The sequence below is a fragment of the Strigops habroptila genome, chromosome 2 (assembly GCF_004027225.2).
Source record: "Strigops habroptila isolate Jane chromosome 2, bStrHab1.2.pri, whole genome shotgun sequence".
NCBI lineage: Eukaryota > Metazoa > Chordata > Aves > Psittaciformes > Psittacidae > Strigops > Strigops habroptila.
In genome coordinates, this window is record NC_044278.2 from 108,513,949 (window position 1) to 108,538,003 (window position 24,055).

Below are 24,055 nucleotides of genomic sequence, written 5' to 3' on the forward strand. Positions count from 1 at the left end.
AGCCATAACAAATTCTACAGGCTTTGGAAGTCAGGACAAATACCTTATATTTGATATGACAGATCAGAGTGGATCAGCGAGTGAGATGAGATGATATAGTGAAAGGCCTGGGAAATGACGTCTACAGGAGGTCTCAGTTTGGATGTGAATGGTGCACAAGTTCACGTAATGGAGGTAGAGATGACAGCTTAGGCTGCATTTCAGCTGTACAGATGGCTGTGAAAGTCTGTATCCTGTTACCCAGAGAGAATCAATACAGCTTATACATGGCATAACAAATACAGGATCTGGAGTGAGAAAATGCTGCCAATGCTAAGGGCCAGAAATATAGTAACGGTGCCCCAATAAATGAGATAGAAGGCACTACCCATTTCTTTTTTCCTCATGTCAGTACAACTTTTGTCACAGATATCTGGCTGGATACAGCAAAGCTCAGCATTTGTCAGCTATTAATTGAAATGCATTATCCCAGGTTTGGAGTATTCAGCAAAGCTTTGATATCTCACTGCCTGGCAGTGACAGATTCTTAATGGCTGCTGTTGGGTTACATGAAAAAATAAGCAGAGAAGCATGTGGACATTGTGACAAGATCAGGTTTGGCAATTTCCTCAATTTTCTTCCTGCTTAGAATTGCAGAAAATCAATGTTTTCAGTCCTCAGAAATTTGACACTGTACAAGGTTTGTGGTTGTTGCATCAGTAAGGAGCTTGGCATGGTTAGCTTGGCACATGGTTGAACCACACGACTTACTCTTGAACAAGGGAAAGCAAGCAAACAAGGCATTTCAGACTCTCCCCCCTGAAAGCCATAAGAATGGTGTTTTAAAATGGCTGTCATATGTTTAAAGGCATCTCTACAGTACTTACTCGAGTAATAAAATTTGAATTCATTTTTATTAGAGTTCTACCTTTGGAACAAATATTTCTGAGAGGGAAGGGAGTGAATTTTGCATGTATTATTCATGCTTGCTAGAAAACAAAGAGAATATAGTGACCCTTGTCTTCAGGGCATTTAGGACCATATGTAACTTCAGAGATGTGACCAGTTGTACCAAGCGCTGTTGAGGGACTTAAATCCGTTTTGCAAATGTCCTCAGTCCATCCAGTCTGAAGATAGGTGAAGCCCAATGAATAGCTGCCTCTCAAGGTGAAAAATGCTGCCTATTGAATATGAACTTATGAAAATATCTATTTAAAATAAAAATATTTTCCATTATTAATATTCCTGACTAAGCATGATCTGAATGTCTTCAGAATCTCAAGGAGGAGCTGCTGGGCCCCGTAGTAGTTTTCTCTGACTTACATTATAAAGACAAGGTGCTGCTGTGAATGAAAAATCCTGCAAGGTCCCTGGAATTCTTCTTTTATAGTGTAATAGAAAACAGTCTCCCCATAATTGAACTGTACATATTTGTCTTCTAAATTGACAATTTTTGCTTTATTTACCCAAACAAAAGCTTCCTTCCTTTATAATGGACATCTTTATTACATTGCTGCTACTACTGTTGCTGTTTTAAGACATTTTCTGGATTGCACAAACCCTTACAATGCTGCCACCAAAATGGGTAGTGAGATTGTTGGTTCTAACCTTCCGTTCTTTACCTAATTCTGCAATTGCCCTGTTACATTACGTTGACCCTTCCATTTTTCTTGAATGTACCCATGTGAAGGGTATATGAAAACTACCTATGACACAAAGATTAGATAATACTTTGTTAGCAACTGTTTCTTCTATACATGTTGAACTTTTCCATCAACTTAATGAGCATTGACAAACATGCTCCTTCCAATGCTTAGGATTCAAAGTGGAATAAATTGATATAATTGCTCATCTGTTTTTCTGCTTTTTCGATATGTATGTACTTTCAAAACAGGGTGTGGAAAATGTGATTGGGATCCATAATGAATGGTAACAAGTAATGATCATCATGTCTGTCAAACGCATAAATATGCTGTCACCCTGGATAAAGCTGAAGGAATGATGTTGACCACTTGCTATATAATAATTTCTGGGAAAAGACAGGGTTAGAAATTAATGCATCTGGGAAAGCTTTCTCTGCATTCCTTTTATATTCAGTATTTTGCTTATTTGAAAGATTGCTAGCTTAAATACAATAGGCAGTCCCTGAGATCTGGTTACATCCTATTCAGCCAACATGTGCTACTAGTCCTTGTCAGAGTGCAGCTTTGACACGGCATTTGGAGAATTAAATTCGTGCCTGAATTTAGTGGAGGAAGACTGCCATTACTTTTCTGATGGCATTTTAATTAGTTTCGCTCCTTATCCCTAGAGGCATCTAGAGGAAATCGGAGTCATTAATATATACTCCATATTGCTGCTGGAGTCAAGCTGGGAGACACCTCTGTGTTTTGTTACTAATGTTTTCCTGTAAGTAGCCAAAGTGCCATACCTCTTTCCCATGTATAGGTATTAGTTACCACCAATCTATGTGGACACATACACATATATATGCGTATAATCATTTTATCAGTTGTCTCCTGATCTCTGAAATTCACAGTTAAGGTTCAGAAAAGGTAATTTTGGCATCATCTAGTCCCAACAGATGTGCCTGATCTGTCTTATTAAGACATTCAGTCTGGAACCAAGAATGGGGCTGGTTTCAGACACTCAGTCTGAAACCAAGAAAATGCTCACCATGAGCTCTTGCCCTGGCTGAAAGTCAGGTGCTTGCTGTTCATGTTAGGTTATTCTACCAATTCTCCCACTGTCTTACTGCATGGTCTCAAACTGGCCAGTTAGTTAAATGCTGAAGCCATAATATGTTTGGGAGCTGTTTGCTGGAGTGGTCTATGGATGTTGCCAAATACTGTGTGGTAAGGTTTGTAAGGAGAAAGGCAGAGATAACAGAATATCTCAGAATAATTCAGCTCAGAAGCTGAGCAAGCAAGAGAGAGACAGTAGGAAACTAATCTTCATTCGTTCTGCTGTTCACAGAACTGTTGTTTCAAACCTAATACATTTTTGCTTTGGGCTATAGCCTGTATCCTGCTGCAAGTTATAACGGGTGTTCACGATGCTCCCTTCTGGTTTTATCATCTGTGAACTGTTTGTCTGGCAATAATGTATTTGTTGATTCTTGGATACATATCAATATCTATCCCTTGTCCTCATTTTTCTCTTTATTTGCTTTTATTTAAAAAAAAAATATATATAAATTTTATGACCTGTTGATCACAGATTTAGACAATGATTTGGGTTTGGCGTGATTAGGTTATTGATTAATTTATTTATTAGGTTGTTAACTACTCCCTGTTGTCTCAAAACTGCTCTGAAAATACCTCTTGAGTGAGGTCTGAGAAGAGGGGATCCCAAACTTTAATTATTTTCTTGAAGCTATTTTATTCCGCTTTCAGCCATGGATGTCTAATGAGGATAGTCCTGTATTTCTGCCTTTTCCCCCAAGACCTGTCTAGGTATTACTGTAGGTGCATTAGCACCTTTTAAGAACAACTAAGAGACATGAACAGTAATTTGCTATCCATCTCTTATCCAGTTCCCTTTCCACAGTAGGTTTCACCAGCTTTTGCATCCATGAGATGAACAACTTAATACTGGTCTAAGTTCTGCTGCTACTAGATTGTTCTCTACAGAAATTCTTATTCTTTGGGAAATTATTTATCTCAGTATTCCATAAAGTTGGTTGATTGTCACAAGAATAATTTTTAATCACAATCGTTAACCTTTCTTTCTGGAAATTCAGTATTAGGCAAAAGCTTTGCTGAAGCAAACCGTATGGGAGAGAGTGCATTCAGGTTTGGATCTTAGGTCCCTAGTCAGTTCTGAGTCTCTTTTTCTAATATAATTTCATTATGCAGACATGGAAAAGATCATCAAAAAAGAGCATGATTGGTATCAGAAAAAGTGCTCTGAATCATTCGAATCCAGTCACAGAATGCAAATACACATAAGGCAATGCTCCACATATGATTTTGACATTTGATCATGGGGTTAAGAAAAACCAAAGTAGCATTGCCCATGGTTTCTCCCTGGCAGGAATGAATGAGTATTGCTGCTGTGTGGTTTAGACCCAGCCAGTAACGCAGCACTATGCAGCTGTTCGCTCATCCCGCCGCCTTTCCTCTCCTCTCCAGGGCAGGATGGGGAGAAGAATAGAAAGAATGTAAACCTCACGGGTTGAGATAAGAACAGTATGGGTTTTTTTAGTTTAATAAATAAAATAAAGTAAAATATAATGATAATAAAAAGAGCATTAGCAATAGCAATAATAATAATAATAATATTCAAAAACAACAAAAGAAGAAATGAAGGCTCAGAAAACACAAGTGAATCACAATACAATTGCTCTTCACCTGCTGACTGACACCCAGCCTGACCCGAGTAGCAATCGGTCCCTTCCGGGTAACTCTCCCAGTTTATATACTGGGCTGTGGTATGGAATACCCCTTTGGCTAGTTTGGGTCAGGTGTCCTGTCTCTGCTCCCTTCTGGCTTCTTGTGCCTCTCTTCACTGGCAGAACATGAGAGACTGAAAAGTCCTTGATCAGGGTAAGCGCCACTTAGCAACAACTAAAACTTCAGCTTGTTATTAGCATTGTTCTCAGACTAAAGCCAAAACACAGCACTGCACCAGCTACTAGGAAGGAAAATAACTGTTACAGCTGAAACCAGTATAATTGCATAAAACATTGCACCCTGAAGAATAGCGACTCCTTGCTCTTAGACTGTGCATAATGCTTACACAACATCCATAATTTTTGATATTCTGTCCACTGCTTCCCTTTTCTCTCATTTCTTAGCCTGTATTTTATGGTGGGTTTTTTTTTGTTTGTTTGTTTGTTTGGGTTTTTTTTAAGAAAAAACTATGGAAGTTTTTTAAAGAAATGCAGTTTCAGAGATTAGTATGGGTTTTTAGCAACCACTTTCTAGTGATAAATCCTCACAAAAATGGAAAAATGGTGAAATACAAATGATTGGTGATTAACACTGATGTCGTTTGTTCCTTTATGTGTTTGATAAAAAAGTCTATTTAAAACACAACTATAAATAATAATTGAATCTTTATGTCCAAGTTCAGATGTCATTTTGTAAGAAAAGCTTGAGCATTTTTTTTCTCCCTCTCTTTCCTCAGCTACTTTTGCACTGATTTTGTCATAAATACAGCCCCATTTTCCGGCCTTTTTCCTTCAAAGGAATCAAAGTAAAAAGTCATTTGCATCCATACTTTTGCCACTGATGGAATCTATTTTTTTTTTTTTCCAACATTTTAGGCATGTGCTGCTACCTCTGAATGGACACGGATTATTGAACAATAGTAAGATAATTCAAAGAAATCCTCAGTCTCTCAGTATGTCAAAAATACTAGCTTTCTTCTGCCTTTAAAGATTAATAGTTTCATTGGGATGTGTTCAACTCCTTTGATGTTTAAATGTTAGATGCTACAGCTCTTTCAGACAACATTAAACAGAAGCGGTGTTTCAGTTCAAGTCCTGATGGTTGGCAAAATTATCTCACTAATGTGTACACCAGCTGAAGGGACCTTGTGCACCTCTGCCTGATTCTCGCACTAAAATACTGGGTCCAGAGAATATGAGGTGAATATTGCTTGCATTTTAAATGTGATTCATGGTCAAGGTTTGGGGTTTATATTTGATTTTTTTTTCATCGTTTCTTGATGCTATCAAAACCCCAAGGGAATTTTTGCATTGACTTCAGTAGCATTTGAACAGGGCACATAGGAGTCTGAAAAATACAGTTACTTTGACAAGGAGTTGTTTTCCTTGATCTATTTGGCCAAACATTGATTTTGCTTCCACATGTGCTCTGAATGCAATTTGGAATTAATGTCTGCTTTTATTAGACAGCATCTTTTAAGGCAGAGAAGAGTGTCATGTCTTTCCTAAGCATCTTTACAGAATAGTGGTATCACAGATGCTAGAAGAGCTTCACATTCTATGTGTATTAGTTACTTCTAGAAAGTGCTCAGAAGAAATAAGGTATGATTCAACTTATGAGTTTCCAGCCCTGACATTTCACTTGCAAGCAGGAAGGAAGCCCACTGTTTAAATCAGAAATGTTTTGACCTTTCTCCATTTTCTTCAAGATGTTCACTTTCAGGAGACCAGCTCTGGTCCCAGTAGTCTGGAGAACGTATTTCACCTGTCTTTCCTGCACTCCTGAGTCCTGCATAAGAAGGAGTGAGGCCTCAAAAAATCAACATCTAAACTTCACCAATGGGGCTCAGCCACAAAGAAAAGAGAACCGATGAAAATACTTTGTGCCCAAAGGCATTTTGTTTTTTTAAGCCAATTCAGCTAGTCTAATCAAAAAAAAAACCAACCCACATTTTCTTGCAAAATTTTTTACCCTCACACCACATAGTGTTTTTCTATTGGCAAACATTAGAAATATAATTTGTAATGAATGTTAATGTGCAGTGACTATTGCTTTTCGTATATTCTCTTATCACTTACCATTGTTGCAGTGATCTGTTTTTTGTGCTCCTTCTCCACTTCTTTTTCTGTCCTGCCTGTTATTGCAATAGCTTTTGCAGAAGGCTTTTGCATAACCATATGGTGCCTAGCTCAGGAAACTCCTTGAATCCTGAGGACTACAACTCACTGCCATAACACATTTTAGGAGCAACAGCCATGTTACAAAGAGACACCTCTTCACTGAAGATGTCCCCAGGCAGTTGTGACATGATCCTTTGCCAACCCCAGGGGAAGACTTCCAAGAAGCTGTGGGCACGTATGTCCTACGTCTTAAACATTGCACAGCAGAAACCAGAGACAGGTTTGGGTTTTTTTCTAAGCATTTAATCTATGATTAAATTGGGTGCAAAAACTTTGTGTAGATCTTTATATGTTTGAAGGGGGGAGCAAACTGAGGAATGTGTTGCCTATCATCATGACCAATGATATACAAACAGTCTGGTGGTTTTCTTTGTGCGCTTGTAGAAGGAGGGGAGGGAAGGATGGCTCACACAGCAGATGATGTGATTGATCAACATGTTAACTAGTGTAGCAAAATCCCATCTGTTTATATGGTTTAAATCTTTCCCAACCATGAAAAAGGATGGGCAGAAAAGAAGCACAGAAGCAAAATCCAGCATGAATGAAAAACTTGAGCCCAATCCTGTTAATGATGAAACTAACACAGCTTCAAGGAGAATAATATCACGTCCTAAAAGACAGGCTACATGAGCATCCACAAATACCATCCTCCCCTAATTCCGCTTGGCAAGAACAGTGGGGGCTTTTCTCTCCAGATTTCTGTTTTTCATTCAGAATGTGCTTAAGCCCCTGGGTGTCTTCTGTAATAATCAATTCCCTTTCTAATGACAAGCAGGATCTAGAATAAAGGATATTATAACAAGGGAGCCTTTCATAATAACTAATTGCAACTTGATTATGGTTTGATTTTTTTCAGTTTCTGTCTGCTTGGTTTCTTTTATTCATGCTGGCAATGTCAGTGATGGGAGATAATAAAACATATTGAGATCCGGGCCTATTCTGATAATTGTATTACTTCCTGTGAAAAGGAAAACTACTTGTGCCGTGAGCAGGTTCTGTGCAGTAACAGCACCCTGTTTGCCTTGCTTCTTTCTATAGTTTTACGAAAGAAGTAGCTGAAGTAGCTTTAATTCTGAATGAAGCAATGTTTATGGTTTCTTTAATCACTATTTACTTTCAGTAAGAGAGATTTTTCAAGTAATGGGAGTAAAACATATTCTTCTGTCAATCAATCCCACCATTAAGAAAGCTATGTAGAAAACTATTATAATTTAATCATAGATGTACTCATTTAGGGAGAAAAAATCACCAGAGGCATGCATGCAGAAATGTCTTAGCTGTGTATACAGATACTCAAAAAATGCCTGTGAATATATAATTCTGCACGCACAGAAATTCAAACTATTAATATTTTGACTTTTATCACAGTATGCAGTGCTCCATGGCATGCCTGATGAAAAACTGTTGTAATCTGCTAGGAAATACCTACTAACACTTACAAATGTGGGATCAGGAGTAATTTGTTCCTAGTCAGTCTGCATGTGGGACCTCCTGGATGTGGGCTGTGGCAGAACATGGAGGATACAGCCCTGCAGAAGATACAGTGCTTCCAGGATCCCAGGCATAGGAGAAGAGAGGTGAAAGTTTTACAGAATGTGCTGGTGAAGTTCAGAAGTACAATTCTGCCAGAACTGTAGTACAGATACAATGTCCAAGTGGTATTTTTGGATGTAGACACAATTTGGGGTACAACAAATATGAGTAATGACAAATGTATTGGTTCTCCTGATAAAGCAATCCAGTGTCCAGGCCCTCTGAAATGTGAACTTTGTCTGAATCCCAAGATAATTTCAGTTCCCTTGGTAATACCTATTCAATACCTAGCCTCCTAGGACTACAGTTTGTTTCCCATTATATTTGTCAACACCTGCCATAACAGAGCTTTGATCTTTGTCTGCTGGAAGTTACTGTTTATTAACAATATTACTGCTACTGTGATAATGCTGATAATTTATAGCTCTAACAATGTCTCTTGTCTTTCCCAGCAGCCAAGCAAGCTCCCTTCTCTTATCTGCCACTGTTAAAGTTGGAGAGTAATACGACATTTAATGTCCTTCCACTAACCTTAGATATTTGTGGTAATGTTAGATGGTTTGACAGTCTTTGCCTCTTGCTCCTTTAGTTTCTGAGAGAAAACCCAGACCGCATACTTCCTCGTAATCAGCCATGCATTATGTTCTGGTAGAAAGTCATTCTCTGCAAACATTTTTACTCTCTAACAGTTAGCCCAGCTTGTGAGTACTTGTCTTTCTGAGGCAGAAAAAAATGAATCCCTATATCCATGCTGTACATTCTCCACTAAGAAAAGAAATCCCCATTTTTTTAATTTCTCTTTTCATTGTTTATCTTATTTCAAGCCTGTAATTGGCTTGACTTTTTGTCCTTCAGTATTCCTTTTAAAAAAGTGCTCTTGCCAATGGGCTTTTATGGAACCAGCTTATCCAGACTTTTTTTTTTTTCTTTTTTTTTTTGTGCTGACTCCTTCTGCCCTTGGATTTCTTGACTTATTTTTATAATACACAAAGACTGATAATTCTGCATCTTGACATAAACAGCAACCTGTATTTGGAGAATGTGAAGAGCTCAGCACATATCTAATTGATTCATAGGCTTTTAATGACTACTTGGTGTTTCTTTCAGGACTTGCTTCTTAAATGCAGTCTTTTTACGGCCACATGGAAATATTTCAGGTGATTCAAGGAGGGGAGGGAAAAAAAAAAAAAAAAACAACACAAAATCAAACAGCATGCCCAGGAATCTGCTGCTGACAAGATTTTAGGTGAATTTTCAATTCAGAACCTGAAACTATGTGTTTGTGTCGGTAACACAATGATACAATTCTAATATTACGTTAGTTTAAAAAAAAAAAGATCACAAATGGTATAGCATGTAAGTAATTTTAAAAATGGTAAACTCTGCACTTTAAAGTCATACGCTTATTTCAACATCTGCATTCTACCTCTATGTGCAGTAACAGAAATTTTGTTCAAAAGGTGTGACCAGGAAAGGAGAAAACATAACAGGAATTATGTTGCCTGGGTGAAGGCACTGATGACTGTTCTGGTAAAGGACTGAGTGTTTTCCTTTGTTCTCTGGTGGTGGCAAGGAGCTCAGGGGTCTTGCTCCTGCTGCCTGAAGGGCAGCTGCCTTCACTGTGGGCTCGCTGCTCAGCCCAGGCTCCAGGACTGTAAATCAGACCAGCTCCCTTTTAGTCATCTGAACAATACTGATTTGCACTGCTTGATGAGCTGATGTTCTCCTGAGTCATACAGTCATACAGAGTCTGCAGTACAGGTGGGTGAGGCTTTCAAGGGTGCCTTACTGACCCCAGCAAATCATAACCACACTAAAAATGATAAAAGTAGGTGGATGAAATTCACAAATTTGGCTAAATTCAACCATTACTTTTATGTCCAGAAGATAATTTGGAAATGACAAAAATGATTGATATATTATCTTTTAATGTTTGTTTAGTAATATATGGAAATAAAATGTTTTCCTTTGGATCAAACAACTCATCCCATGTTGATATAAACAGGAATCTTCCCCTCACCAGTTCAACCTGTGGATGAAAAACATCCATTATTTATTCAACAACTGTAATTAATAGGTCAGATAGTCACACCTTGAATTTCCCCTGATCATAGAATCATAGAATCAACTAGGTTGGAAAAGACCTTTAAGATCATCAAGTCCAGGCCCAGAACTGCCAAGTCCACCACTAAGCCATGTCACTGAGGGCCTCATCTACAGATTTTTTGAACACTTCCAGGGACAGTGATTCCACCACTTCTCTGAGCAACCTTTCCAATACTTGACAACCCTTTTGGTGTAGGAATTTTTCCTCATATCCAGTCTAAACCTCCCCTGATGCAGCTTGAGTATGTTTCCTTTTGTCCTATCACTTGTTACTTGAGAGAAGAGACCAGCCATCTCTTCATATCACTATGAGCTGATTTAATTCAATTTCTCTTGAGTTCAGTGTTTCACTGCACTGGGCGTTTACTGCTCCTGCTCTTTCTCAGATTCTGCAACCTGCTTTTAGAGTTTTCTCTTCTCCTTTTCATCTGCAGCTCTGGTCAGATCCTCAGCTGGTATAAATAGCTATGAACACTCTAAGGATGCTGCTGATTTACAGAAGCAAGTGGTCTGGTTCCAGGTTGTCTTACTCCTTTATGAAAATGGATTTGGTGAGCAAGCTTTGTCTGTAAATGTCTCATCTGAGTTTATTAGCATCCTAATATGCCTCAGACAAGTGGTTTTTAAGGGTGTTTTCATTTTATTTCTTAGGAGAATTTTATGTTTATTCTTTATTACTTAAATGCTGCACTGAAAAAACAAATTGTCCATTGAGATGGGTTTAGTGGAGCATTTGTTTCTTTCTTGACAGAATGGTTCTCTGCATCCATTAAAAAGTAGGAGAAAAGAAAAAGAAAGGCATTTTATTTAAAGCTTTATGTATGAAACAACCAAGTAAATGTGTATATGGGTAGACTTGAATTGGCAGGTGGGGTTTACCAGTCCCTTAATTAAAGTGAATGAATCAGGAGGACTCAAGGCCTTTACCTTGCAGCTGTGTATCAGACAAACCCTCAGCAGGCGGCAACTTGTGGGTCTGCTGGGATTTCAGGTTTCCGTGTTGCCTTTGGGGAATGTGCCTTCTGCCAGCGCATGCAAGCACTAACCCTGCTGCACCCAGGCAGGGATGGAGGGAGAAAGGGAGGACCACCTTCTCCTTGCCAAATATTTGCTGCGCAAATCTTGGTAGTGTTTGCTCATGTCAGTGTGGATTTAAAAAGTATGTATGGACCTGCAATTCGGAGAGTGCATGCAGGCAGCCCATGCTATAGCACACTCCATTCTGTCTGTAGCCTGTGAGGCTCTTGGGGAGCGCAGCAAGGACGATGGCTCTGAAACAGCTCATGAGGCTTGCAATGTAGGAAGTTTGTTTTAGTAACAAATTAGAAGTGAATGTCTGAGAAAGATGAGATGATGACATGTGAGATGAGGAGCACCCTGGGAATGCAAAAAGAGTAACCACTTTAAATCAGGTAATTCAATACAGAGGCAGGCAACTGATAGGACAGTAGTGCTACTTACGCTGCGCACAACTGATTTTAGTAACACACAGTGCAGCTGTTATTTACCAAAGATGTCAATTATTTAATTATAATTTATACTAGAAGATAGTCAAGGTCATAGTTGTGGTATTTTCTTAATTACAGCCTGAGCTATAAAGAAAACCAGAACATTTCACTCTATGGAACCCAAAAATGGTCATTGCCATTTCATCTTATTGAGTACTCTTGAGTGTTTGCTGTAAAGTAGGACTTCTGAAGTCTCTAAATCAAGAAAGGTTTAAAATTTTATCCTTTGATGGACTCTTATTCCATGGTTTCCATGGAAAAGACTGAGATAAACTCAGCAGGAATGACTGAAGCAAGTTTGGAAGTGCAAACAAACAGCAATGAAAAAAGGTCTCTGGCATTCTTTCCAACAAATAGAAACCAGAAAAATACAATTTTGACACCAAATTTGTCATTAATCCTATTTCCATATTTGTTCTGCCAAGCTGAATTTTTTGCTTTTCTTTCTCGTGTCAAACACATGAACTTTAACATTTTTCCTCTTTAGGGCAAGATTTCAATCTGGCAAGAGTGAAGTGGCTTTTAACTTATTTTCTGAGCTTTAAATGCAATAAAGAAACATTTATTATTCCTCTTCCATTTTTAATTTTTTTTTTTTTATGGAAACTGACCATATCATAGTTTTAGGCAGTATGACGGTGAATTTATTTTTATTTTCTTGGTGCTGTATCTTGTAATATCTGGCTCAAGGTTGCTGAAGCTAACAAAAAAAACCACCCCAACATCATATATTCTGTTCTTGTTATGAGTAGAGATGGACTGATGCTTATTTCTTTTTTCTTACTGGACTTTAATCCTAGATGCCATGAAATTGTGCAAAGCTAACTGAATAAGTAATTTGTTTGGATAGTCCAAAGAGCACCAAGGTAGTTTTCTGCATTTCAAGCATTAGTGTCGAAAAAAGTTTTCCTAGGAAATGGTGCAATGTGTCCCCATCTCCATTCAATAGCTCTGGTACAGAGTGTTCACAAAATGATGTGAGAGTGTTGTGTTTGTTGGATTTTCTCACCCTTTTCATCTCAGTTACATAAGCCTCTTATCAGGCTCCTCTCCGGCCAAACAGCTGGTCAGAGCTGTGTTAAATAGTCAACATGCAGCTGTGCCTTTCTAGTGGACAGGACCTCAGCGCATGACGTTCATCTAGACGTGCAACATCAATACCAGCACAGAGCTGGGATGAGACAGCAGTGAAATAGTCCTCTTTGACTTCCCCAGCTGGCACAGATGGCGAGTAGACCTTCTCACCACAAGGCTACCTGCAGCCTACAAGTCCTTGGTGGCTTGGGATTGGTCTTCATATGCTCCTACAGACCTACTCTGGTCATGCCTGAGCCAAGCATCAAAGTCACATCTGGTGTCCAGCCACATGCATACCACCGTTGTGCGCTTCAAGAACAGTAAGGCACAGCCTGCGATTTCTCCCATAAATCCTCTGCCCTGACATCTACAGGCATTTCTCCACAGCATTAGGCTTTTAGCAAGGTAGGGGCAAACTGAGTTTGGTTGATTCACCACGTTTCTCTGGAAACTTTAAGATGAGGGGGTGCTGAAGGTGTCTGCTGGTTAATGTTACATCGTCTCCTGGGTCTTCTGAAAGCTAGAGGAGTGAAATGTGCTGCTGGCGAGATCGGGAGCCGACGCTGGCTGAATTTATCATTGTAACTGCTCAATTCTTCTTCTGTCAAACGTTTCAGTGAACCCACAGTCAGAAGACAACTTTGAAGTTTGGTTTTGCCTCCAGTGTGATTACACAGGGGACTCCAGTTTTCCATTTAAAAGTGAGAGTTCATCGAAGGCCCATGAAAGTGAAGGATTATTTAATTACTTCTTGATTTGCCAACAGTGTACTCAGCTCTGTTCAGAACATAAAGATACATAATGTCTGCTCCCCATGGAGTCTTTGCAGAGTCCTGAATATCATTTCCTTCACACAGGTTTCAGTGTGTTTTCATCTGCTCATGCAGTGTTTGTTGTGGCTCTAACTTACAAACCTAAGACTAGTGAAACGTATTACAAAAGGTTTGGGAACATGTGCAGCAGAGTCCCAGTCCTGCTCTGACCACACGTTTTTTAGCTAAATGTGTGTGAGATGGAATTTATTTAATGGGTGAAATGGACAGAAAACCTTTCTCTCAGGAAGAAAACCTCCATGCACATTTTCATTTTATTGCAACCTAATTTACTAGAAAAGAAGAAAGTAACCTACAGTTTGCCTATTATTATTATTATTATTATTATTTATTTGCAGTTTCCCCATTCCATTTAGGGAGCTTCTGGGTAAAGAACAAAACCTGGTTTGTTTTCTAAGGGCATTGCCCAATAAGGGCTTTGGAATAGAAATCTGGAAAGATTTGATTTAATTTAATTTAATTTAATCTGGAAAGATTTAATTTCATTCTTTGTCCTACCACTGGTTTGCTGAACAATATAAATAGCATTTCTCTGTTCTTCCATCCTTTATGTTGTAAAGTGTAAACTTTTCAGTGGAGAGGTTATCTCTCACTTTGTTTCCATAGTGCACAACACAACGCTGATCAGAATCTCCAGCCACCACAAGATTGATGATCAACATGTTAGGTTCACACAGGCAGGGGGTAAAATGAATGAGACATCCAGGTGGGATTGCTGCAGCAGGGACTGCAAGGGGCAGCAGTACGAGGTGAGCTTGAGTGGTGGCTTAGCTCCACTATGTCTTAGGCTCTTCTTTTTTTTGTCAAACACCCCCACACAGCCTAGAAAGAATGTTTCCAATCACTTCCTCCTGGTAAACAGCCAAACAGCTGTTTTTCCAGAAAGGGCTTGGGAAGTTGGGATGTGTAAATTGAGCCTTTGGAGCCAACTCCATTTCCAATTTTGGTTTCAGCTTACAGTGATCAGGATGTGGCTGTGCTGGTGTGAGAGATTGTTGGTGCATGTGGCACAGCAGCATCTGAGCTTGTGGGCTGTGCTGATGTACATCAGCATCATCTTCCCAGCCACCGGTCCCTATATACTGACAGTGAATGAGCTCTCCTGCTCTTTCACCCCATGTAGTTTTGTTCTTTTGTACAGGACTAAGGAAATCTCCAGATGATCCTTTGGTGCAAGATCATAACAATAAAAGAAGGCCACAGCCAAGAATTTTATGAATGTGCTTGGAAACTTTGTTAAATTGCAGTATCTGTCCACATGACAGCTCTGCAGTGTTCTGATGCCAAACCTCCAGAGAAAATCCTAAGCACTTACGGGAAGGATCCTCTGCACTTAAAGTACTCAGTACTTTCAGTATGTACAACTTAAATTGCTTTCCAGACTGGGAAAATGTTTCTCAACACAGGGGTTTTATCTAAATGATGGAAAGCTGCCCCTTTGGCCCTGCTTGCGTTTTACCTCCATGCTGGGAAAAGACCTCAGTGTGTGCTGCCCTCTTGGCTCCAATGCTGTAGTTTCCAGCAGAAAAAGCCCTGAGGCGTAGGGGCAAAAAGGGAGCCATGGTGTTCTCTGGTCTAAACTGTCAGAGCCCTAGGACAATGTGCCTTGGAGGAGGCGGGAGAAATGCTGCTGGATATTTACTTTGTGACTAAGTCATGGGCTCTGGTCCCTGCTCCAAGAACTGCTTCTGCATTTTACCTCTAACCTTTTCTTTGAAAATGCACAACCCATCTTTGAAGCAGCATCCAGACCTCATCCTTGAGAGGAGGCAGAACTGGTCTGAATTGTCTCAAGCAAATAGAAGAATCACAACACAAGCTCCTATTTCCTTGGAAGAGATTTAGCTGTTAGGCTACTACAGATAAAGGAATAGAGTACAGACAATCATGTTTTAATACAGTGAGATCTGCCTTTTTTCTTTTTTAAAGATCTGGGTAACTTATAAGTACTTAGGTCTATAACACACCTGCTGTAAAGGGACTGAAATATACCCACAAGCTTTTATCTTTGTGCAGTCAGTTGATATATGGACCCTAAGAGACTAAAAGCATACCCATGGCAAACTCAGTCCAAGGAAACAAATACTATTGCCAGAATTTCCATTATAAGAAGCAACCTTTCACTCCCTTCAAGAGATTTTGGATCTTCAGTACTGACATAGAGAGTAAGGAAACTCACATTACAAGAGAAAATTGCTTTGATTTGTCTTTTGAAACAGCTTCTCCTTTTACTGCTTAATGTTCTAATGTATGACCTTCCACTTAGTAATTGCTTGTCTGTCTGCTACAATATGTTTAACATGAAAAGCCTTTCCCCCTTTGACTAGATTTTCTCTTTCCTTTTATTGACATTTTTCTGTCTTTAAGGAAATTTCACATCTTGTTGAGTCTTAGGAGTGCTTGACTGAAACAATTTCTAAAACAATATCCTAAACCAAATTTTCTTTTAAGACTTGAGCCATGCCAGACTCCTGAAGCAAAAAAGTCCTTCCTCAGTCATAAAACTTGGAAAAAAAATGAAGGGAATATGAAAATGGAGTATATTTTCATTACACCATGAGGATTTGAAGGAAGCTTCCACTAAAGTTTGCTTACTTGAAGCCACTGCCTTAAACAGGAAAATTTGGAGTGCCTAAGTCCACAGTCCACTAGTTCTTTGCAAAACAATGTGAGCCAAAGTCCAGTGTTGATATTAGTGCTTAATAGCAATTGTGTCTGCAATTTGCATCATCTTGCCACACAAGTTTGCTATGTACCAGCCTTCTCATGATGTGCCAACACTCTCTGCAAACTTCTGCTCCAGTTACAAGGTTTTCCTTAAGCTCTTTGCTCTTTCCTTAAGCAGCAGGAGAGTCATTTCCCTCTTCACTTTTTCTCATGGTTTCTCAAGGTTTTATGTATTTTTATTCTCATGATCATGGGGTTATTTGCATTAGTCTTACTCCACATCATTAGAGCTACACATTCTTGATATACACATTTTCCTTTTTCATACTTAATTATGGAATCCCAAGAGAAAAATACATTCAATTTGCTGTTGGTTTAAGAGTCCAAGAGAGATGCATTGAAACACTACCACCCATGAAAGAACTATCAGTTAAGAAAGTTTTATATTTCTTGGCCTAACATATGTTACTTTTCTATAGACACTTTTGCTTTAATAAAAGACATTCAGCATATTCTTTCATGTAGAACAAAATCTTTACCAAGAAGTCAAATAAAGGCAAGTAATACAAGTCACTGCAAAAAGCAAACATTGCAGAGTTTAATATCCCCATAAAAATAAGTAAGAAATTGTTTTCTCAATATTCATCTATGGTAGTCGGAGCAGGGCAGCCTCCATAGGGGACAAAGGAGAGTCACAGCCTTCATCCCACCAAAATGCGGTCCATCCTGTTGTTCATTTCAGGACTGTTTCTTTAGTACTGCATTCAAAATGAAGATAATGGTGACCATTCCATAGTAGAAATAATACTATTAAATACAAATAAAGTAATTCTTATTATAGCAGGAAACACTGTAACAGGCTCTCTCTATGAATTGTATTCCTGGACTTCCTTACCAATTACCCACTCGATGTTCTCATGAGTGGTCTTTGATGACGTCCTGTGCAACTGCAGATTGACTACATAATGCCAACACTCATGGGATTGCTCTGCACAGAAGCATAGGCAGACTCTTAACCATTCTGTTATAAAATGGATGTTGGCTCTGAATAGAATTTCAGATGGCTGGGTTTTTTTCAGTCTCTGATACCTTCTGTACTGGTATTCTGCTTCTTTCAACTACAACTCAATTTTTCATTGCTTTGATGCATCCTATATAGATATGAAATATATTCTTCTAGCAAAAATCTCCACACACCTCAGGAGCTTAGAGGGAGACAAGCAAGTGCTCGCAAGGTCTGAATTTGGCTGAACATGCATGCAGCATCTTTTGATATTGCCTCAGTGACAAGTCATGTTTTGTATTTGAACTCTGATGATACCTCTAGTATTTTTCATGCTCCTGTTAAAAAGAAAGGTCCTGTTGATAAAAGAAGGAGCAGGTACCTGGAACTGCTTCTTTGAAATTCAGTGGCAAGCCAACCAAACTGAGGCTTTCATCAACTCCAGTGGGGTTTGGGTCACTTCTGAATTGCTTGGTTGCTGGGTGATAAGTGACACATAGGGTGATGTTAAAATGCTGTTCTTATTTGGGTCTTGATCCAGCAAACTCCTTAAGTATGAGCTTAACTATAAGTTAGTTTGCCCTTGAAATAAACAAGGCTATTGAAGTTGTATAAAACTGAAATCAACCTGAAGTAATGCCTTGGACTGGATCCACTGACCCAATATACTCTTACATATGCATCCGTATACCAGAATAACTGTTTTCTCAGCTTAGTGCCTCCATAACAGACAGTTTACAATTTTTAGTCTGGCCAAAGTTGTGCCATTCCCATCTCATTTCTGGCAATCTCAACTCTTTGCCACGCTTGGTCTGCCACCTTGGAGATCTGGTGAATAATGGTGGGAACAGAGCTGACCTAGGAGTGTTAGGCTTCTGTCCTCAAAAGGGCAGAGATGTCTAAGGCTATTACTAGTATATAGTATTATTTTCTTCATTAGAGAGCAGAATTACAATTACTAGGATTCATTTGATTGTTTATATTTGCTAAAAAAAACCCAACAAAACAAGGTAAATGACCTTACAGTTTTATATCTTCCCAACGAGCTGTGACTAGCTATGGAATGCACTATTTTGACCATGAACTCTGTCATCTTTTCCTCTGATTTATATGGAACCTTATGGGTAACAAATAAAGTTTCTCCTTATTGCAGGAGGGTGGGGGAATAAAAAAAAAAAAAAAAGCCAATGAATATCTGAACATGCTGCCATAAATATAGCTCGCTTGGCATGCCTGTCCCTGAGATGAACTGATTTGTGGCTTGGATTCAAAAATGTTTTACTGTTCTTTGCTTCTCACTCTGTGGATTCAGCTATTTAGATGAGGCTAATTTTCAACTGAAGGCACTGAAGACCTATTATTCTCCTTGAAAGTTGTCTTATTTGTTTAAAAACTGGTGGAAAACCATTGACTGCTGTATTTGTTTCAAAGAGAGCAGCCTTGGGGGTGAAGGGTTATATCTGGAAAACTCCCATGTGCAAACTCCCAAGGTCCTTTCCTGAAAGAACAAATAGTTTCACAAGTGGTAAAATGAACTTCACATGGTTTCCAGCAACTCTCTCCTCAGCTGTAGCAGCGGATGAGCTCATCAGGTTACATTCCATGGGATTTAAGAGGGTATATTTCTTGTCATAAAGCGTGTCAGAATATGGTATCTTTTCAGCCTCTACCACTGTATCAAATTTGTTTATGTTGGCCAAACCACTTCTACAAGGGGAATAAAGACAGAAACAAACTTATACACAGGACAATACCTTAGGAAATGCAGCTAAAATTCCAGAAACCTTAGAAAAGTGGAACTAAATATGCCATATTATTGGTTAGGTCCTTAGACAAGGTCATTCTCTGAATTCTTCTTTCTGAAAGAATTGACACTTATAAACTCTTCTTCCTCAGTAGATATCCAAGAACAGATGTCAGATTAGCTATTAGCAAGCAGTAATTGCCCTTTTTTTTTTTTTTTTTTAATTTTAGTGAAGGAATTCATTGTCTGCTGAATAATGACAATAAAAGTGAACTTTCTGTAGTAAGTATGTCATGACTGGGAGTATATTTAACAGGAATGTGTCAACAGGTTGCTGAAGCTTGGAAGGAAATGCAGGCATCCAGAGCAAACACAGGATGAAATTTGTGTTTCTGAATCTTGCTGTTCATTCAGCACGGCATTAGGAGAACAGGCCCTAGCTGGAAAGGAGAAATAGTGGATCTGCTGGTCACCCACAGTGGGGAGACTTGAGGCGATCGCTATTTGCTGAAGATTGAGCTGGACTTCCCAGCTCCAGGGCTGACACCCAGCTGCCCTCTGTGCAGGGAGAAGAAGGCAAACACTTCTGAAAATGCAGCTGCTTTGAGCACTTAAATGGAAGCTCCTCTAACTTGGACAGCTGGACTATCATGTATACCACTATGTTTAAAATTAGTGGTTGGGAAAGAATTAAGAGGAAAAGAGAGATTAATTCAGATAAATAAAATATAGAGCAAGCTGCTTCCCAGTCAGTTCAAACTCTCTGTGGGGAATTGCCTCACACTGAAGGATGTCTCCCAGCTTCCTTCCACTCATCTTCCTTATGAGATAGTTTCCCTCCCCCAGTGCAAGGATGTCTTTGTAGCGCCTGCCATGTAGAATATCCTTCTTCTGTGTATTGCTTAAATGGCCTTTTTGCCTTATGACTTAACATCTACTTTTGTTCCTTGTGAAATGATATTATACGCTTTTTAGTAAATGTGACAGGCAGTGTATTACCCACTGTCATCTTTTATTTACTCCTATAAAGCAGTATGGAAAACAGTTAACATGTGACATTCAGGATACTGTAATCCTGCATAGTATTGCGTTGCAACATTGCCTTGAAAGAGGCACTGCCTTTTCCTTTGCTTACATCTTTTCCCAAGTATTTTTTATCCTGACTTTCCCCATGGCCAGTATCTGGTTTCCACAAGTTCCCCCAGTGTATCTGATGAGGACAATGCTTGTCTGCTTGGAAAGGTCTTGTAATTTTAGTCTTACATCTTAGTTGCTACAAGAAGTAGAGTAGCTGCTTACATCCCATCAAACTCTTTCCCAGATGCTTGATGATTCATGAGGCGCCAACCTCCAGAGACCAAGCTGGGGTTGACTGTGTTTCTACATTTATCCAAACCAGTTAACTCTGTAAAATCCCACTGAAAATCCCCATAGAAAACTAGTGCTTTTGGTTCCTGTCCTGGCTACCCCACTTCAGGTTGTAATTTAGTGCATGGGGAAAGGGTAAGAGAGAACCAAGCTGTTCCAGAGCTCCTGAAGAGTCTACTCCACTGTCAGGTGAAGGCTCTGAGTGGCTTTGCATTTCATCCCATGTGAATTATAGAAACAGTATTTATGTGCATTCTTGCCGAACATACTTCCTTTTTTGTGGAGAAGGCATATCTTCATACTGTAATATTTTTATATCTATCTATCTCCTGTTTTACTATACTAAGCATTGTCTCCCCATGCTTCTCTCCAGCCTTTCCTCTATAATGACTTTTTACTGTATTTACCATAATAGAAATAGCAAGCCGCTGTGCTTTGATTTTTAAGCTTTTTAACATGTGCAGCTTTGTTTCTCCATTTACCTGTTCAACTTGGATACTGCAGAGCTGCGCCAGCCATCACATTTCTGCACTGACCTTGTTCAGCTGTGATTGACTTGCTGACAGAGCACCCCAGTCTGTGGAATTCAGAGCTTAACTTAAGTGAAATGCCATGACAGAGCCTATCTTCTTGGAATACAAGAACACTGCTAACATACTTTCTCAGCTAAAGTGCACAAATTTTTTGTTTGGGGTATACATACGAGCACATTTAAAAGATACTATACCTAGCAGTCTAATCTCAGCAGCTGACAACTCCAGAGTAAAGCCTGTACTAGTACTGGCTGGGGAAAGAGAACCTTTCCCTCAGAGGCATGAAGCACATTGAACCACTCAGTCAAATGCATGCTGATAGTGGGAAAATGGCAACAGTTTGCTGTCCAAGACAGAAAAGCAAAATACTCTCAAGTATAGGCCAAGTTCTGCCATGGTTTACTGCAGTAACTTTTGTTCAGACTTGGGGAATGGCTGTTTCATTTGAAAGTGCAAAATTTGCTATCATCAAAATGGTTTTATTTTTATCCCTTTTCTTGGGTATTTTGGACATAGTTCGTTGAATACCTTGTCCTCTTGGGTTCATTGGGTGTTTACAGAGTCCAAAGGTCCTCAGAATTTCAGTAGAAACTCATTAGTGCTGGCTAGACATTTTATTTCATTCCAGATTAGGGGAGGGAGGGGGGAAACAGAGGTGTCCTTTTTTTTTTTTTTTTTTTGCTAATGGGAAAAAATAGAATAAAAGATGATAGAAAAGACTTGAGTGTAGATGTTCCTGAAGAAAATTGCAACAAAACTGATAGGTGGGTGGTCTTTGTTTTCATTGAATTGTCACATTTCCAGTGCTTGGAATTTCCAGTTGTTTGGTCAAAACAGAACAAACCAAAACTGGGTGGTTTTGCGCTTTGTGAGATACGGAGTTAGGGCTGTATTTGCTTAGAAAGGGTGGCTCAGAGTATAAGAACATTTAATCTTGAATGAAAGCATCTTAGAAAAATTTCACAATTAGATATTTGGAGATAGTTTTTACAGGAAGCCCAGACTTTTATCTTCTAAGTTTCAGGTTGTTTGTGATCTAGAATTATTACCCTGTCAGAAGAGTAACAATGAACTGTTGACACACAACCACACTTTGCTTACAGCTACATGCAGGGAGGTATTTACAGCCTGGAAACAGTGAACCGCAAGCTGAAAAATAGATGTACTTAGCATGAAGTTTGTCCTATTTCTCTGGGTTCCTGTTTTCCATAAGCATTGTGAAACATATCTATTTCTTTTGGATAAAGAGCTTAGAAACCTTCAGTCATACATAAGATTTTATTTTAAGAAAGAAAGCTTTGATTACAAGACAGATAGCTGTGGCTGTTTGCTTACTTTGGGTTTCTATTTCCAGTGTTCATAGAGTGGTTTGGTAGGAGAAATTTTCTTCCCATTTGCTCTTCCTCAGTAGCCGAATTCAGCAGAAAGCATCAGTTTTATATGTCTATTGCATGTAGTGGAACTGAAGGATGACCTGACATTCAGTGGAGTACTGGGGACAATTCTCAGTTTAAGATTAGGACACCGGAGTTCAGGTGTTTACATGAAAGCAGGTGCCCAAGTTCCCATATTAAGTACAAATTTGGTCGATGCAGTGGGGTGACTGACTCAGGACTTGTCCAGGGATAGTTCCCACAGGCTGCCAATAAGGGGCTCGGTTTGTCCACAAGACAGCACAGCTTCCATGGGAGCTGCTGGATGTGCTGCCAGGCCTCCCTCATGAAGGACTGTGTCTTAAATGGTGTAAGAAATTTCTGCTAGTAACCGAGCTGAGCCCTAGATCCCCACACACCACATGGGGAACACAGATAGCTGTCTCACAGGTAGAGGTTCATATCTGAGTTTCTCAACTAGGAATCGAACCTGGCTATGATCTGCGTGTTGTCTTGGAGCCTTCTGATTCTCAAAATTTTACCACACTAAAGTTGTCAATGCACAAAAAATAGTTATTTTTAGTTCTTTGATACTGGGAGCCAAATTCCAGTATCAGTAACAGCTCGGCAATGCAAGTGCATGATTGGAACTGAGAAGGCATTTTGACTTTTACAGACCTAGGTCTTGCCACAGTTCCTGTAATCTTTGGAGCCAGAGATTTACTGCAGCTAAGGGTTTACCTCAGTATAAGTAATCTTTAGGAACAATCGAGTATTTGCTTAGGTAGAAGTTGTGGAATTTTAATTCAGTAAAGGCTGGGCTATTTGTCTTGAAGTTAGGAAGATGGTTGGTGGGACAGTTTCTGACTTCATCGGTTACATCAGTTGTAAGCATGGAATAGCTTACATGACCCATTGACAGCAAATTATTCACACCATATAAACAAAATCAAAATGGTACCTGTGAGGAAATACTGAAGTACAATAAACAAACTTAGACTCACTCGCACACACTTTCCTGTAGCCTTTTATTGATGCTTTTGTTGAGAGGGCATCTTTTCCCAGAGCATCAAATCTGGGAAGAAGAGCTCTTTACCTTGTTGCTTCACTCCACCTCCCATTGTTCTCAAGCTTGCAACTTTCATTGAAGTTAAAATTCTGCTTTAAAACCAAAATGATGAGAATGAAGTTATATAATCTATATCAATGTAAAAGTAATTACATATTTATCATGAAATAAAGAGTATATATAGCTGAGTACTGGTTTTCTTGTTGTTTTTGGGGGGTGAATTAATAGAAAATACTGTATTTCATGTTTAATAACCACTCCTAGACCCAACTTTTTATAGACTTCAAATGCAAGTAATTTGTTCTATGTTATAAACTGTTGTGTTTTTTGCCTTCCTGTAACTGGAACAACATACTAATTTCTACAAGTTGTGACTACTAACAGAGAGCAATCACCTCACAGACTTGTACCGAAAAGAAGAGACCATCAGCATGGCAGGGAACGGCTGCATCCACAGTCCTCGCTTCCCCAGCAGTTACCCCAGGAACCTCCTGCTGACATGGCGGCTTCACTCCCCTGAGAGCACCAGGATCCAGCTGGCTTTTGATAATCAGTTTGGACTGGAGGAGCCTGAAAATGATATCTGCAGGTGAGTGGCAAGTGGAAGTTTGCAAAGGGCTCCTTAACACCACGTTCAAGCTTAAGGATGCAGCCACTGGCATGAAACTGCAAAACAAAACCTGGATAT

General features: G+C 39.3%; 1 protein-coding gene across 3 annotated transcripts in view; it reads left to right on the plus strand.

The window, feature by feature from the left end:
- The window catches only part of PDGFD (platelet derived growth factor D), a 139,131-nt gene that overhangs the window by 55,611 nt on the left and 59,465 nt on the right, over positions 1 to 24,055 (plus strand). For 2 of the 3 annotated variants that reach the window (XM_030477400.1, XM_030477398.1), the window contains exon 2: positions 23,752 to 23,956. In XM_030477400.1, coding sequence (XP_030333260.1) covers positions 23,752 to 23,956 — 205 coding nt within the window. The remainder of the gene's footprint in view (positions 1 to 23,751; positions 23,957 to 24,055) is intronic. The other variant, XM_030477399.1, reaches the window with a different exon arrangement.